This window comes from Ictidomys tridecemlineatus, chromosome 10 (genome assembly GCF_052094955.1).
Source record: "Ictidomys tridecemlineatus isolate mIctTri1 chromosome 10, mIctTri1.hap1, whole genome shotgun sequence".
Taxonomy (NCBI): domain Eukaryota; kingdom Metazoa; phylum Chordata; class Mammalia; order Rodentia; family Sciuridae; genus Ictidomys; species Ictidomys tridecemlineatus.
In genome coordinates this window covers 96,519,390-96,533,917 of record NC_135486.1, presented here as the reverse complement: position 1 = coordinate 96,533,917, position 14,528 = coordinate 96,519,390, and the positions used below count along the sequence as shown (strand labels likewise).

At 36.0% G+C, this 14,528-nt stretch overlaps 1 protein-coding gene across 2 annotated transcripts in view; it reads left to right on the top strand.

Annotated features, from left to right (window-relative positions):
• Nucleotides 1-14,528, top strand: part of Olah (oleoyl-ACP hydrolase) — a 65,769-nt gene that overhangs the window by 31,710 nt on the left and 19,531 nt on the right. For both annotated transcript variants that reach the window (XM_040277591.2, XM_078023479.1), the window contains exons 4-5: nt 2,910-2,949; nt 12,049-12,081. In XM_040277591.2, the coding sequence (XP_040133525.2) occupies nt 12,050-12,081 (32 nt within the window). In that variant the 5' untranslated portion in view covers nt 2,910-2,949; nt 12,049. The remainder of the gene's footprint in view (nt 1-2,909; nt 2,950-12,048; nt 12,082-14,528) is intronic.

The window sequence follows — 14,528 nt, the reverse complement described above, 5'->3', positions numbered from 1 at the left end:
TCATAGACTCCTTTCATTTGTTTGTTGGAGTGATTTCTTAGCAATGTCCCAAGCTGGCTGGGCTTGCCTTCTGGATCTGCTTTCTACCAGCATACAACTGTACTTAAGGTCTTTGTGTCTTAGGTTTTCTAATCTTCAAAATAGAGAACATACAGGCATAATCCCAGTAACTCAGGAAGCTGAGGTAGGAGGATCTCAATTTTGAGGTCAGCATCAGCACCTTAGGGAGACTCAAAATAAAAAATAATAAAAAAGATCTGGAATGTAACTGAGTGATAAAGTACCCCTGACTTCAATCCCCAGTACTAAAAAATAAATAAAATAAAGAGGGAGTATAATAATACTTTTGTTACTTTGGTGAATAGTGACTACCTAATTGTGAAAATTATGTGAAAACTCATATTGAAAGCTTTAAATTAATACCTGGCCCTCAGGAAATGTTATAGGTTTGCTAGTATTAATCTTAGGCCAGCCTAATCATAAACATTAAAGACTATGTTTTATCTCTCAGATCATTATAAGAGCCTCTTATCCCTCCTGTCTTGTGGCTAAAGGCATCATTCTGAAAGGCAATTCACAATTCACATTATTTCATCTTCAAATGAATTCTAATAATTTCTAAGGTCAAATTCCAACTCCTTACAACAGCTTGCTTAAAAGGTCATTGTTGACATTAGCCTGACATGACTGCAACCATCTTGAGTCCAGCCCACAAGGACTGCCTCTGAATAATCATGGTTGGTTTTCCTTGCATAGTTTCCCAGAACATTATAAATAAACAAATCCATCAGAGTAGTATATGGAGGTTCATGACCCAACTCTGGAGCTGTCAGGGATAGGAATGAGCCTGGAATCTCTAACAAAGATAAACCCAAGTACATTCTGGTTTGGATGAAATCACCTTTGTTCAGGCTACTTTCTAAGCCCTGTTCCCTCTGACCACTCAAATCACAGAGATCCATTGGTCTTGTTGTCCTTCAGGACTATGCTTCTGCCACTAAGTCCCCCAACAAATTGCACCCTGTGTAATCCTGGATGTGTCTGCCTCTCTTCAATCTTATGGTGACTAGAGGCTAGTTTTTATACACTATGTCTGGGTTTTCCTGGAACAATCATTGACAACCTGTCTCCTGTTAACTTTATTACTTTTTCTTTTATCACCTGCTAACCCCATTTTGTCATATTAATTTCATTTAGTTTCCCAAGAGCTCACTCCTGTCTCTCCTCTTGGCTATGGCACATATTATTATTTCTGTTCTATTCTCTGGGATTCCACTCTCCAGGCTTATCTTCCTTTCCCTCGATACTGGCTAACCTTCTTTTATAAATTGTTTCCTTAGGACAAACCTCAAAGCCTGGCACTGACTATTTTTTAAAAATATCTTTTTAGTTGTAGATGGACACAACATCTTTATTTTATTTATTTACTTTTTTGTGGTGCTGAGGATCAAGCCCAGTGCCTCATGCATGTGAGGCAAGTGTTCTACTACTGAGCCACAACCCCAGACCCTGGCACTGAGTATTTTGTCTTTGAAATTATTTTAAAACTGTAAGGTGAGTATCTGCTTAGATATATCTCATATATACACAATTGGATTATCTTTTTATTCTAATACAACAATTTTACTCTGTAACTAAAGAATTTACTCTATTCATGTATAATATAATCTTTATTTGGGACATAAATCTGCCATCTTGTATTGTGCTTTTGATTTGTTTTATCTCTACGTTTCTCTTTTCTTTTTGAATAACTAAAGGGCTTTCTCTTCCAGTATGGATGACTTATGGTCTCTTTCTGTTCTTTTAAGGGCTTGCCTTTAGAGATTAAAAAATATATATTTGTCAAAGTCTAAATTTACTAAAACCTCATACAACATCTAGGGTTCTTTTTTTACCTACTCTTGACTTATGCATTATTTTTGTCTGGTATTTCCATCTCATACCTATTTTAAGTCCCACTACATATTACAAAGACTATTTAATGCAATCAATGTTTGTTTACATTTCCTGCCTATTCACTACTGTTTTGGTTTTCTTTTTCTTTTTTGTTTGTTACCAGGGATTGAACTTAGGGGTGCTTAACAACTTAGCCATATCTCCAGCCCACTTTTACTTTTAATTTTGAGGCAAGGTCTTGCTAAGTTGCTTAGGGACTCGCTAAGTTGCTGAGGTTGGCTTTGAACTTGTGATCCTCCTGCCTCAGCCTACTGGGCCTCTAGGATCACAGGTGTGCCACATGGTGACTGACCTGCCTTTGGTTTTCATTACTTCTTGCCCCTCATATCTTCTGACTGGGATCATTTGGTTTCTGCCAAAAATATGTCATTTGGAGAGTGTCTTCTGTGACAAAGTATGCTTTTATTCATTTGAAAATGTTTTTATTTTGCCCTATTTCTTAAAAGGTGTTTTCTCTGACTATCAGAATTCTGTGGGTTGTTTTATCTTATAGCACTTGAAGATAGTATTTGATTATCTTTTGGCATTCTGCATTGCTGTCATTCTGTTGTTCCTTTGAAAATTATATTCCATACCCAACTCCTCACCCCTGGCTGCTTTTAACATTTTCCCTTTCTTTTTGGAATTCATTGGGCATATTTTATCTTTGGTTATGGAAAAATCTAAGCTATTACTGCCCAGAGCTGCCCTGGATGAACACACCTTTAAGTCCTGAAGCCCCAGGGCACTGAACAATTATTGTGTTCCTCAGTAACTTGAGGTTACCACAGCTGGGATAACAAGGTGTGGCTCCAGGTATAGGTGACACCTGCTGGGGTTGAGCTACACTCACCTGTTCCCTTGTAATCCTACCCCTTTGCCCTTTTGGGGATAGAATGTTCTATGGAAACTCCCCTTGTGTGTCCCATATATAAGAATAAATAATTCCAGTGGCTCTCTCTCTCTTTCCACAGACACTTAAGGTTGCAGAGCCATCCCTGGATTATTGAAAAGGTACTTCTGTGTGTTTGCGTGCTTTCTTTGTTGTTTTCTTAAGTTATTTGAATAGTTAGATTTTGTGAACCCAGCATTAGGTCGACAGCTAGGATAGATAGCGATAAATGGAGGCCCTACTGGGAATGTTTTAAGGTAGTTGATAAAATGTATATGGTTAAAGTGTGTCCTTTCTCATAAGTATGTTTTTAATGTGGATTTTTGTGTTTTGAAATGTTTTAGATAAGAATTTTTGGATTTATGTACTGGGAATTGATATTTAGAGGATTGAAGGGAGCAAGAATAAAATTGTTTTCACTAAGGGAATATTAAAATCCCAGAAGTTCTCAGCTTCTAAAAAAGTAAAGTATTTTTAAAAATTTTTTAATATGATTTTTACTTTCTAGAATTATTTAGACAATTTGAATTGGGCAAATAAATCTGCTGTGCATCCTTACCAAATATTCAAATCAGGTGAACTGTGAGTCAGCTGAGGTTTTGGGACAAATGCAAAGCTTTAGATGCTGTTCCCTATGAAGTCTGTAACTAGACCCACCACCAGCAATATTCTGCCCTTTAAAAAACCTAACTTGAGGGCTGAGGATGAGGCTCAAGTGGTAGCGTGCTCGTCTAGCATGCGAGCGGCCCTGGGTTCGATTCTCAGCACCACATAAAAAATAAAATAAAAATATTGTGTCCACCTAAAACACTAAAAAATAAATATATTTTTTTTAAAAAAACCTAATTTGACAAATTTGGTCTACTCTGGGGCCGGCCAGCTCTAGCATCTGCAGAGGGGCCCATTTTTGGAGTTGAAGAATTCTTGAGATGCTCACAGGAAAGCGTGCACTGCAGGGAGGCAGTCCTTTGACTGACAGTGCTGCTCGATAACCTGGATGATTGCTCTAGGGCAATGGAGGACAACTTACTGGTTAGGACCCATTCTGGGCAGCTACTTGGCTCCTGGTGGGATGCCCAACTGGCAGGATGCCCACTTCGATAAGGTTGCAGAGGGACCCTGGGTAGCCAAACAATGGTGCCACAGCTGCCGAGGAGCACATTTCAGGGCACAGCCATGCATATGCTTTCTCCCAGGGTATGGGGCACCTGGTGCTGACATGGGCTGAGCCCAAGCTGCAGCATTGGTGGCAGCCACATCCACTGGCTCCCCCACTCTCAACCTCACACTGACTGGCCCATTGGCTAGGGAAAAGGGGGGCCCATGACCCCAGGGGAACATGGAAACAAGTCAGTAGGCACAAGCCCCACCCCAGCAGGAAGGACACAGGCAGAAGAAATGGTTGAAAGTCAGGTCAGCCTGGTGCCAGGGACTTTCACAGCAGATCAAGTTGCAGCTGTGGGACAGGCAAAGAAGCAGTCAGCAAAAGGAGGCCTTTGTCACCTTCAGTTAAATTCAGCACCCTCGTGTTACCAATGCGACCATGGCCAGCAGGTGCGGTGGCAACAAAAGCTGAGGCAACCTCACCATGCTAGCTTTACAAGCCACAGACTCTTCCCTGGGCACATTGGGGTTTCAATCAGACTTACTGGTAATAGAACATGTGGAGCACACAGGACCTCAGGCAAGATTTGGGGCTGTGGAGAACCGAGAAGAGTTTTCCAGCCACATGGCCAGGACAATGTAGTGGAAGAATCCTACCTCCTGCATTTTTCGCTTGGCTTCTTTTTGTCACTCAAACAGGACTTTTTGGTCCTGCCTTCCAGCCACTAACCTGTACTTCCTGCTTCACACAGACCTACTGGAGCTACACAGAGCCTATATTTTAGTGAAGAATGCCCACCTGTAAATACTCACAAAGGATATCTTTTTCAGGCAAAATCTAACTTCACAGGCTCCTACATTGCCCTGATTTTAACTAAAGCTAAATAATCTAATTTTTATCCCTCAACAGGTTCCTTTAGAAATCTGTTAGAGCTGTATTATTGAGAAAAATTGCAGAAGTAATATAACAATTACAAGAGATACATATGCTTGCTTGCTTATGTTTTAATTTTGGAGGTTATGAAGATGCATTTTGCTCACCACAGGTAGAAAAGTCGGCATTCTGAGACGTTTTCTCACAATGTTCCTGTGATGACCAAAGAATCCTTATTGTTCTCTTTCCTGACTATATAATTACCAAAAAAAAAAGTAAATGTATACACAAGGATTTTACTTGAGACACATCACATGACATCACAAATGTAAAAAGTGAACTACTAGTCCAAGGTAAAATAAAATGGATCCAAATACTTTTAAGAATCACATGGTTTAATGGGGCTTATTTTAAAATTCCATGATTGTATAATAGTAAGTTTTACCTTTTTTCTTAAAGCATATTTCTCCAGTTATTTGGATAATCTATAGTCATTAATTCATAGAAACATATATGTCTAATTGTTTAATTAATATGTATCTATTTGCTTCTAATCATTTTCCTTCATCAGAAAACACATAATTTATATCCCTTATACATGCATTTATCTGATGCTCTGCCTTTTATAGTTACAGATATTTGAGATAAATGTATTTTATTATAAAATTTTTTTTCAAGGGATAATACAACTATAAAATAATCTCTAATTCTCAAATTATTGTAGAAACTTTTATAAGATGATAAACAAATATGATTCTGTCTACAAAAATGTCTAAGGGCTTTACTATATTTTGATTGAGACATTTTTTCTTATCAAAGTATAATAATTTGTTTAGATTCTAAGATTTACAGAAATTGTTCCAAAGTATAACCAAGAAAATTTTAAAGATAAAAGAAGATACTTCCACAGAGAGGAAGCACACACTGGAGGTACTAAGAAGAGAAAGAAATCATCTTTGGGTAAAAAAAAGGTCTTTATATTCTAGATTTTCATGATAAAAGAATTTTCCTAAATAAGGAAATCCTTATATCATTATCTAGACAGATGATATTGAAAGTTAAAACAATTGAAAAATAGATTTATATATAACTGGACTGACTATAATAATCTGAACTGATTAATTCTAGGATATTTCAGACTTTTTTCTCTGATTTTATTATACTAATATGAACCAAGATTTTGTCCATATTTTGACATGATAAAGACCTATTAAAATATTAAGTGTATTTCCATTAAGGAAGGTCTTTATTTGCCTAATGATTCTTAATGTTTAAGATAAGGATTAATTTTAGTGAATAAATTCACATTCTTCATTAAACAATAAATAATTTTAAATGCTGACTTAAATTCCAATTTTGACACTCTCTTTGTAGACTAAATTTGATTGATTCAAAGACATTGCTGATTCTTGCATATTATTTCTATTTGTTGGATATTTATGGGATTTGAGAGAATAATTTTATTAGGATTCATGTTCTCCAAATTAAAGTCAACAGTAGTTTTGAACAATAAAAGTTACAAACTTTGTTGAAAATTCATTCATATTATATAAGTTCTCTGATTGGACCTATAATCCATTAAAAATATGGTAAGATTTATTTACTACTCCCTACACTGGGAAGTAACCTTAATCATATTTTCTAAAAGACAATTAAGAGACACCTATTTAAAGGATAATATTCTGAGATATAAAGATATTTTGAGACTTTCTCTCACAGATTGAAGGTTCTTTTTAAATTGTTAGGATAAATCAACTAGTCTATGTACTGAGAAATTAAAATAATCAATAAAAGGTGTCTCATTTTCATATCTAGCCTCAACTACTATCATTAAAGAAGGCCTTAAAAATTACCTACTAGAAAGAAAGATTGAAGGGAGCCTCTCAACTTAATATTGAACAAAACAAATTCAGGGAGATTTTTGAAAAATCCAAATTCATGTATTATTTCAAAATTTATGCCAGATGTCCAACCTTACCTAGAGAAATATTATGCTATTAATTATTTAAACTTTAAAATAGAAGGCCATCTTAAAAACAGTTTTAAAGAAGATTTATGTTAACCATGTCCCAGTAACACAGAATAGGGACAAGCTGGACAGTTGGAGCACGGACTGCTCCCCAGAACAAATTAGTATCCAACAGATAAACAAACTGCCTAAAAAAGGATTTTAGTGAGCCTTTAGAAAAATCCTACTATTTTCATAGACAGACTTAAAAAGACAATACAGTACCTTAAACTTATAGGGGGCCACCCATTTTCTAAAGATGAGTTTATCATCCAGTTAGCCCTAGACATTCCAAAGGATTTACAAAGGTTAGCATAATTCTAGCCAAGTTTGGATATTATGCCATAGTTTAGATATTATGCCATAGTTGAATATTATGCCTGAACAAAGAAAAAGAAAGGCAAATATACAGACAGAAAGAGATTAAAATGCTAGTCATAGCCCCAGAAGAAATACACTTCCTGGGTAAAAATTTTACTCATCTTCTAAGTTAAAAACAGAGTTTGGAAGCCTATAAACATTGAAACAGGGCCTTACTTCAAGTCTTGTTAACAGTTTATGACTAAGAAAAATGACTCTAAAAATAGTTACCCTTAAAATATTAGACAACCATAAATAAATTATCTCAATAGCCAATAGCTTATTTCAATAAAAATTAACATTATAGACCTTTCCTCAACTTTAATAATATGAGGTAATGCCCTCCATGCATTGATATTTTTAAAATTGGTAAAGCCACTAATTATTAGAGCTAATTTTACTACATTAAATAAAGTTATTAAGGAAGCTCATATAACTGTTTCTTTATACACAAAGTTTGTTTTGACATAAAATCCCTAAAAATCTTATTGCTAGCTCATGTTATATAAAATTCTAAAGTAGATCACTGTCTTAAACCACACTGTTGACTTGTTTTCACGCATTAATATTTGAAATACTAACTCCCGCTACTTAGATCAACACTAAGTTTGATAACTAGACAGTTTTCATGGATTCATAAAGAAAAGACTATTCATTTCTCAATTTCATTTTTTATTAATATAAAAACCAAAATATCTTCTTTAGGCTTATTTAGCATATGTACTTCCAATTTTGGATAGATGTTTATATATTTTTCTCATGCCCATAGTAAAGACCACCACTCCTAATTTAAAAACTCTAACTTCATTCCAAAGTAAGATAATTATTTAAGTTAATCTAGAGTTAATTTCAAAATACAAATTTTTACATTTAGCTTATTGTATTCTTCATTTTTCATAATTCTGTTAAAGTCAAAATCAAGTCATACATTTAGTAAAGGTTAAATTTCTTTTTACCATTGTCCCTTTAAATGACTTTTTTCAAGTCTCACAACTAGTTAGAGATAATAAATCTTTTTTTATCATTTAAATACCTGTATTATTGTCTATAATTTAAACTAATGGCATTATGATTTTTGCCAGCCTTTCATTCAATGTTAATATATTTAAAAGGGGGAAAACAGGACCCCACAGGCATGTAATAGATCTTACTAAATATTATAAAAATGTTTCTTAATTGTAATATTGAGAGTCTTACTGCTGCTGAACATGGTTCAGTAAAGTAAATCAAATTTCAAAAGATAGAGTTTAAACTGGTCATTGTATTAAGGTTGAAAAGTCTGACACAGGAAGGTAAATCTCCCAACTGTAGAGTTTATAGCCATGCAACTGCAAGAGCTTGTCAAGTAAGAAAAATTATGAACAAACTTCTATGGACCCACTTCTCAGGTCCATCTTTAAAGTGCCTTGCAGTGTGGACTAGAAAGTCACGCATGTAACTAGATTAATTGTATTGGCTGTAATGGTCAGTTATACCTATATGTTATCTTATGGTAAACAGGATGTCTGGGAGTATCTTTTGAGAAAAAGACAGCATATGAGAAACCTAAACCTGGTCCTTAGAAATTATTTATTTGGACAATTGCCAAAATAGAAAGATTGTTGAAATAGAACTTTCCTATACAGGCCAGTTATTTACATAAAATATCCACAATGTATTATTGCCCTAATCATTCTACAATAGAAAATGACACTTTTTCCAAGTGGATGGATTGTGCATATGTCTTGCCAGTACAACATAAGGAGTCTAGAAAAGGTGGATATATATTAGGCTGGTCTTCTAGAATGAGCAAGAGAATTGCATGAGGATGTCATAACTCCTAGAATCCTTAATCTTCAGTGAGATGGCACCCAAAAAGATGTTTTGATGTTTAACTTTTGCTTTCAGAATATTACATTACTGACAGACCTAAAAGACTCCTTGAATGAGAGAATAAGAGAAACCATGGTTAAATATCCTGTAACTTATAAAAGGTACAACTTGCCTAATTTTATCACTAGTTATAGTAGAGGAAAAGGACATGAATTCTTCATCAATGTCCCTTTGTCCTGTTGTCAGCTGGCATGCTCAAGTTAACATTCAGGCCTTGAGAGAGGTGCATGCCATTAACCAGACTTAGGCAAGCTCTTGATCTCATGATCCTTGAAGTGATTTCTTTAAATATTATTCATTGTTCCTATCATACAGCCTTTGTGGCTGTGTTTAAAACTTACGACATGTGAATTTTCCTAATGATTTGATGTAAGTTACTTCCAAGATCTTCATAGTCAGATAAGTGCTATTGAAAGGATTGAAAGTAAGTTAAAATGCTCTAGAAGCCACTGTAATAAGTAATGCGAATAAATAATGGTTTGTGGAAAGGCTTAAATTCCATGCCAAATAAAAATGTTTGTATTACTATGACCAAACATAAAGCTTCTCCCCACCAAATTTGGAAAAGGTTAAGAATCTCCTGATGAGTATTTGGCAGAGTAATAATAATAACCCAGATCTTCCAAAGTTGATTATGTTATTAAAGTGATATGTTTTCTATTAATTCCTTCTACATTTCCATAGTAGATAATGACCCCCTCGGACCAAGAATTCAGTGACTGAAAGATACAATTCCCCAGTTGCCATTGTTTATAATAAGAAAGGGGGAATATGTCGGGAGCTGCCCTGGATAAACCTGCCTTTAAGTCCTGATGACCCAGGGCACTGAACAATTTTTGCCTTCTGCAGTAACTTGGGGTTACTCCAGCTGGGATAACAAGGCGTGGCTCCAAGTGGAGATGGCACCCCCTGAGGTTGAGTTATACTTACCTGTTCCCTTGTAATCCTACCCCTTTTTGCCCTTTTTGGGATAAAATATTCCATGGAAACTCCCCTTGTGTGTCCCTATGTAAGAATAAAGAATCCAGTGGCTGGCTCTCTTTTTATGAACACTTAAGGTGGCAGAGCCGCCCCTGGATTATTGAAAAGGTACTCCTGTGTGTTTGCATGCTGTCTTTGTTGTTTTCATAAGTTATTGGAATAGTCAGATTTTGTGAATCCAGCATTAGGTTGCCAGCTAGGATAGATTGCTGTATATTACCACTGGAATATGGCCTCTGCCGCCTTCTCCTTCTTCCTTCTTCTGCTACTACAATCAAATGGAATTCGCCATGGTTTTCCTTGAAAGTCACTCTTGTTTTACCCAAAGATGCTGCCAATGTTAAGAAATGATGCGGAACATCTTGTCCTTCAGAAAGTATTTGTTGAACAATAAATTTGAACTTTGAGCAAATGTTTAGTCCTTATAGGTATGACTAACTACTTAGTGTGCCAATTATTAATAAATATAAATAATAATATCGAAAAGGAGAGTGTTATCTACTTCAATTAGAAAGAACTGAAATAATTTAATGTAATTAACAACAATCTTCAGTTGTAAATACACACCAAAAACATGTATTCTATCTCTGCCTTTCTATTTTGCTTGGTAGAAGTATTCTTTTACCAGGGGCTGATGGTGTAGCTCAGTGGTACAATGTTTGTCTAATGTGCTCAAGATTCTGGGCCCAGGACCTTAAAGACCTGTTAATGGACACACTTCTTGGTAATATAATGAGAACTGAGGCAAGATTCAATTTATACACCAAGGTGGGAAGCAGGTTCCAGTCTCAACTCTCTAAATCAATGTTTCTCTAGTACACTCCCATTTCCTGCCACCTTGTGGCCTACTTGTATGTTGATGCTGAGAATATGGGAAAAGGTTTAAATAGGCAAGTGACTTTTAAAATTAATAGAATTTGTGTTCTAATTCTGATTTATACCTAACTGACTGGGGGACTCTGTATATAACTATATGTTTATATGTTTAGTTACCAAAGAAGAAATTACTTCCATTTAGTTAATGAAAGCCTGATGAGTATTGTAGGTGAATCTACTGGAAGCTTACTTACTTTTTTTTTTGTCTGTTGAGACAAGGTCTTGCTAAATTGTTGAGGATATCACTATGTTGTTCAGGCTGCATTTGAACTTGCTATTTTCCGGCTTCATTCTCTGCAGTCACATGGGCTATCATGCCTGGCTGCTTCCCATTTTGAAGATGAGATAAACTAAAACCTGAAGACATTGAGCACTGTCATTGGCTACCAGATTGGCTGGTAGACAGCAGACCCAAAAGACAAGCCCAGACAGCTTGGGGCATTGTTATTGCTAAGAAAAGTCTCCAAAGGAAAAAAAAAATTTGAAGGACTCAGTGAACTTTCCTCCTCTGTTTAAGCAAGTATTTTTTTCTTTGTTTTGTTTATTTTTGCTGTACAGGTCTTTCTGTTCCTTTCAGCACCTTCTCTGTACTTTAAGAACTGTAGGTGGAGGGATTAGCCAGGAACAAGTCAGGCATTCATACTTGAGGCTGTGAAGTAATTGGTCACCCTCAAATGATTAGTGGAGGTTCAAGGAGCTCTCAGGAAGGAAGTAGATCTGTGTTCTAATTCTGATTTGTCACTAAGTGACTGAGGGACTTAATATCTCTGAGTCTCCATTTTGTCCACTGCCAAAAAACTAAATAGATAACATTTATTTTTTTTATATACTGTGCACTTAAAACCATGGGGAGAATTTTTGATAATTTTAATCATCAGCAACCCCTTGTTTGGACCACATCAGTTACATTGCTTCTAACCTATTTTTCTTTTTTCCCCCTTCTACTCTTTGTGGTCTTCTTCCACTTTCTTCTGTTCTTTTCTAATAGGAATCAGAGTAGTCTATAGTCATTCATTTGGAAAAGTAATCTGGTAACTTCTCTGAGTGCACTAGGCTGATTGGAGGTTTTATATTTAAAGAGAAATTGAATTCAACATTGGCTCAACAGATTGCTGAAATTAGTAATTTTGTACCCTCTCCTCGCAGCATGCAGAGAAGACACCCAGCTGGGATATCCAGGTAAGTTATTCCTTGTGCCACTTGACTTTCTCCCCATTCTTGATGCCCCAGTATCCTAGTTGGGGGACTTAATATCTCTGGGTTTCAGTTTTGTCAACTGTCAAATAAGTAATGATAGATACCAGGCATAATGGTGCATGCCTGTAATCCTGGCAACTTGGGAGGATGAAGCAGGAGGGTCTCAAGTTCAAGACTAGTCTGGGAAACTTAGATAACCCTCAGCAACTTAGCAAAACACTGTCTCAAAATAAAAAGGACTGGGGGAATACTCTGTGGTATATTGCTCCTGAATTCCACCCCATTTAAAAAAATTTAAAAAAGTAATAATTGACATCATTTATTTTTCTTCTAGTGTGTGCCTAAAATCATGGTGAGTATTTTTGATACTTTTAAACATGATAAAATAACTTGTAAGGAAGATTTTATCATTGTCCTTATTTTAGAGGACATTGAGAATTTAAAGTACTTGAGTACTTTGCCTAGAGTCATGTGGTAGGGGGTGCAGCTAGGATTTGAACCTGAGTTTCTTTGCTTCTACAGCCTTTTATCACTATCATGTACTAGTGAATTAAATAGTGTTTCTGGTCACTCTCAACACTTAAGTTTTAGAATTCTCATTATTCAAATAAAAAATAAAGAGGTAATAAATAAATAAGTAGAAGGCAAGTTCAGTTTTTGATTCTTTCTTTAAGGTGCAGAGGAGGTTGGGTGGGTGGGCTGGTGGGCAAGAACCCAGGCCAGAGTAGCTCTGCTGACTGCCTGATCAGCAGATATGGGCAGCCCTCTCTTCTACCCTTTCCTGAGGTGTTGGCTTTGGGTTCACCTGCAGAGTAGATGTCCTGTCCAATGGGTTCCGAGGACCACCTGAGATTAACACTGATTTAAATATGTGAAAAGTCACTCCTGTCCCCACTGCCAACCAAGAAAGACAATTTTACCTTGAAAATGATCAAAGGCTCTGCAGCTAATTTGGCACTCCTAATTTTGTATTCTTTTTCTTAAAGAACCATCCTGACTCTTGCAAATTATATATGCCTTGGACACTGCAAAACCTGTACCTACTCATGTTCCAATACATGTTTTGCCCATTAGAACCCAAATAATTTAAATAGTGTGAAGTAGGGCTTCTTGACTTCAAAGAATATGGTACCTTTTCAAGATATGGTGTAATTTTAAAGAAATGTTGCTGAATTAATTCTTCTATAATTTTTTTGTTATTCTGTGGATTGAACCTGGGGCTCTCTACCACTGAGACATAACCCAGCCATTTATCTATCTATCTATTTATTTATTTGCATGGGGATTGAACCCGGGGGGGGGGCACTTAACCACCGAGTTACTTCCTTACTCCTTTTGTATTTTATTTAGAGGTAGGGTCTCACTGAATTTCTTAGTGCCTCACTAAGTTGCAGAGACTTGCTTTGAACTTGCAATCCTCCTGCCTCAGCCCCCTGAGCCACTGGGATTACAGGCATGCACCATGGTCTTATTGTTTTATTCTGAGACAGGGTCCCACTAAGTTGCTGAGGTTCTCACTAAGTTGCTGAGGCTGGCCTCAGATTGTGATCCTCCTGTTTCATCCTCCCAAGTCTTTGGGATTGCAGGCATGCATTGCATCCTGCTCTAGACTCTTCAGTACTCTGAAAAAATGAGGTTAATATAAGTTGCCACTTTGTACAAAGTACAGAGAGTTAATTTTACTCCTTGAAAAAGCGACTTTAGTATTTTTCAAGAACATGGCAGACACCTATGAAATTCTCATTTAGGACCATACCTTTATTGGTAAATTTGCTGCAGATGGGATTGGTAAGTGGGAACACAGCTTCCAGTACAAATGTTCTTTTCAAAAGAAAACGACTAAATTTAGTCCTTTTTGCTTTTATCTTTAGGCTAGCGATTATAACAGAAGTGCTCGACTATAATACAAGGAGTTTTTCTTAAAAAATTATCATTCTCCCCCCAAATGTTGTCACTTGTATAAAGTCTCATTTTATGGGTGGTCTCCCTATTATTTAAGAATGAAGAGCAAAACTCTTTAGAGTCAACAGTCTACCTTTGGAATGTTTATTAAGATCAACTGACAAAACTGACATATTTAAAAAGAAAAAAACAACAGAGGCACAATGAATTTAAAATCATTCCACTAAGGTTTCCGATCTCCCCTTGGGAAGATTACCTATCTTTGTAAGAAATGTAATGGCTGGTTTGGAAATTTTATAGGAAAGATTTAAATTGTGAGGAATGTAAATATATTAATATAGAATGACTTTTCAGAAAGAAATTTTCCTAACATCAGATGACTGGGTACTTGAATCTTGGAATAAAATTTCCAGTGACCACTTATATGCAGATTCAAGATCATTATTTATTCAACACTCAGAAGGGAGTAAAAATTACATGCTATAGAAAGCTTTTGGATGATTTGAGAAATGACTATGGTGGTAATA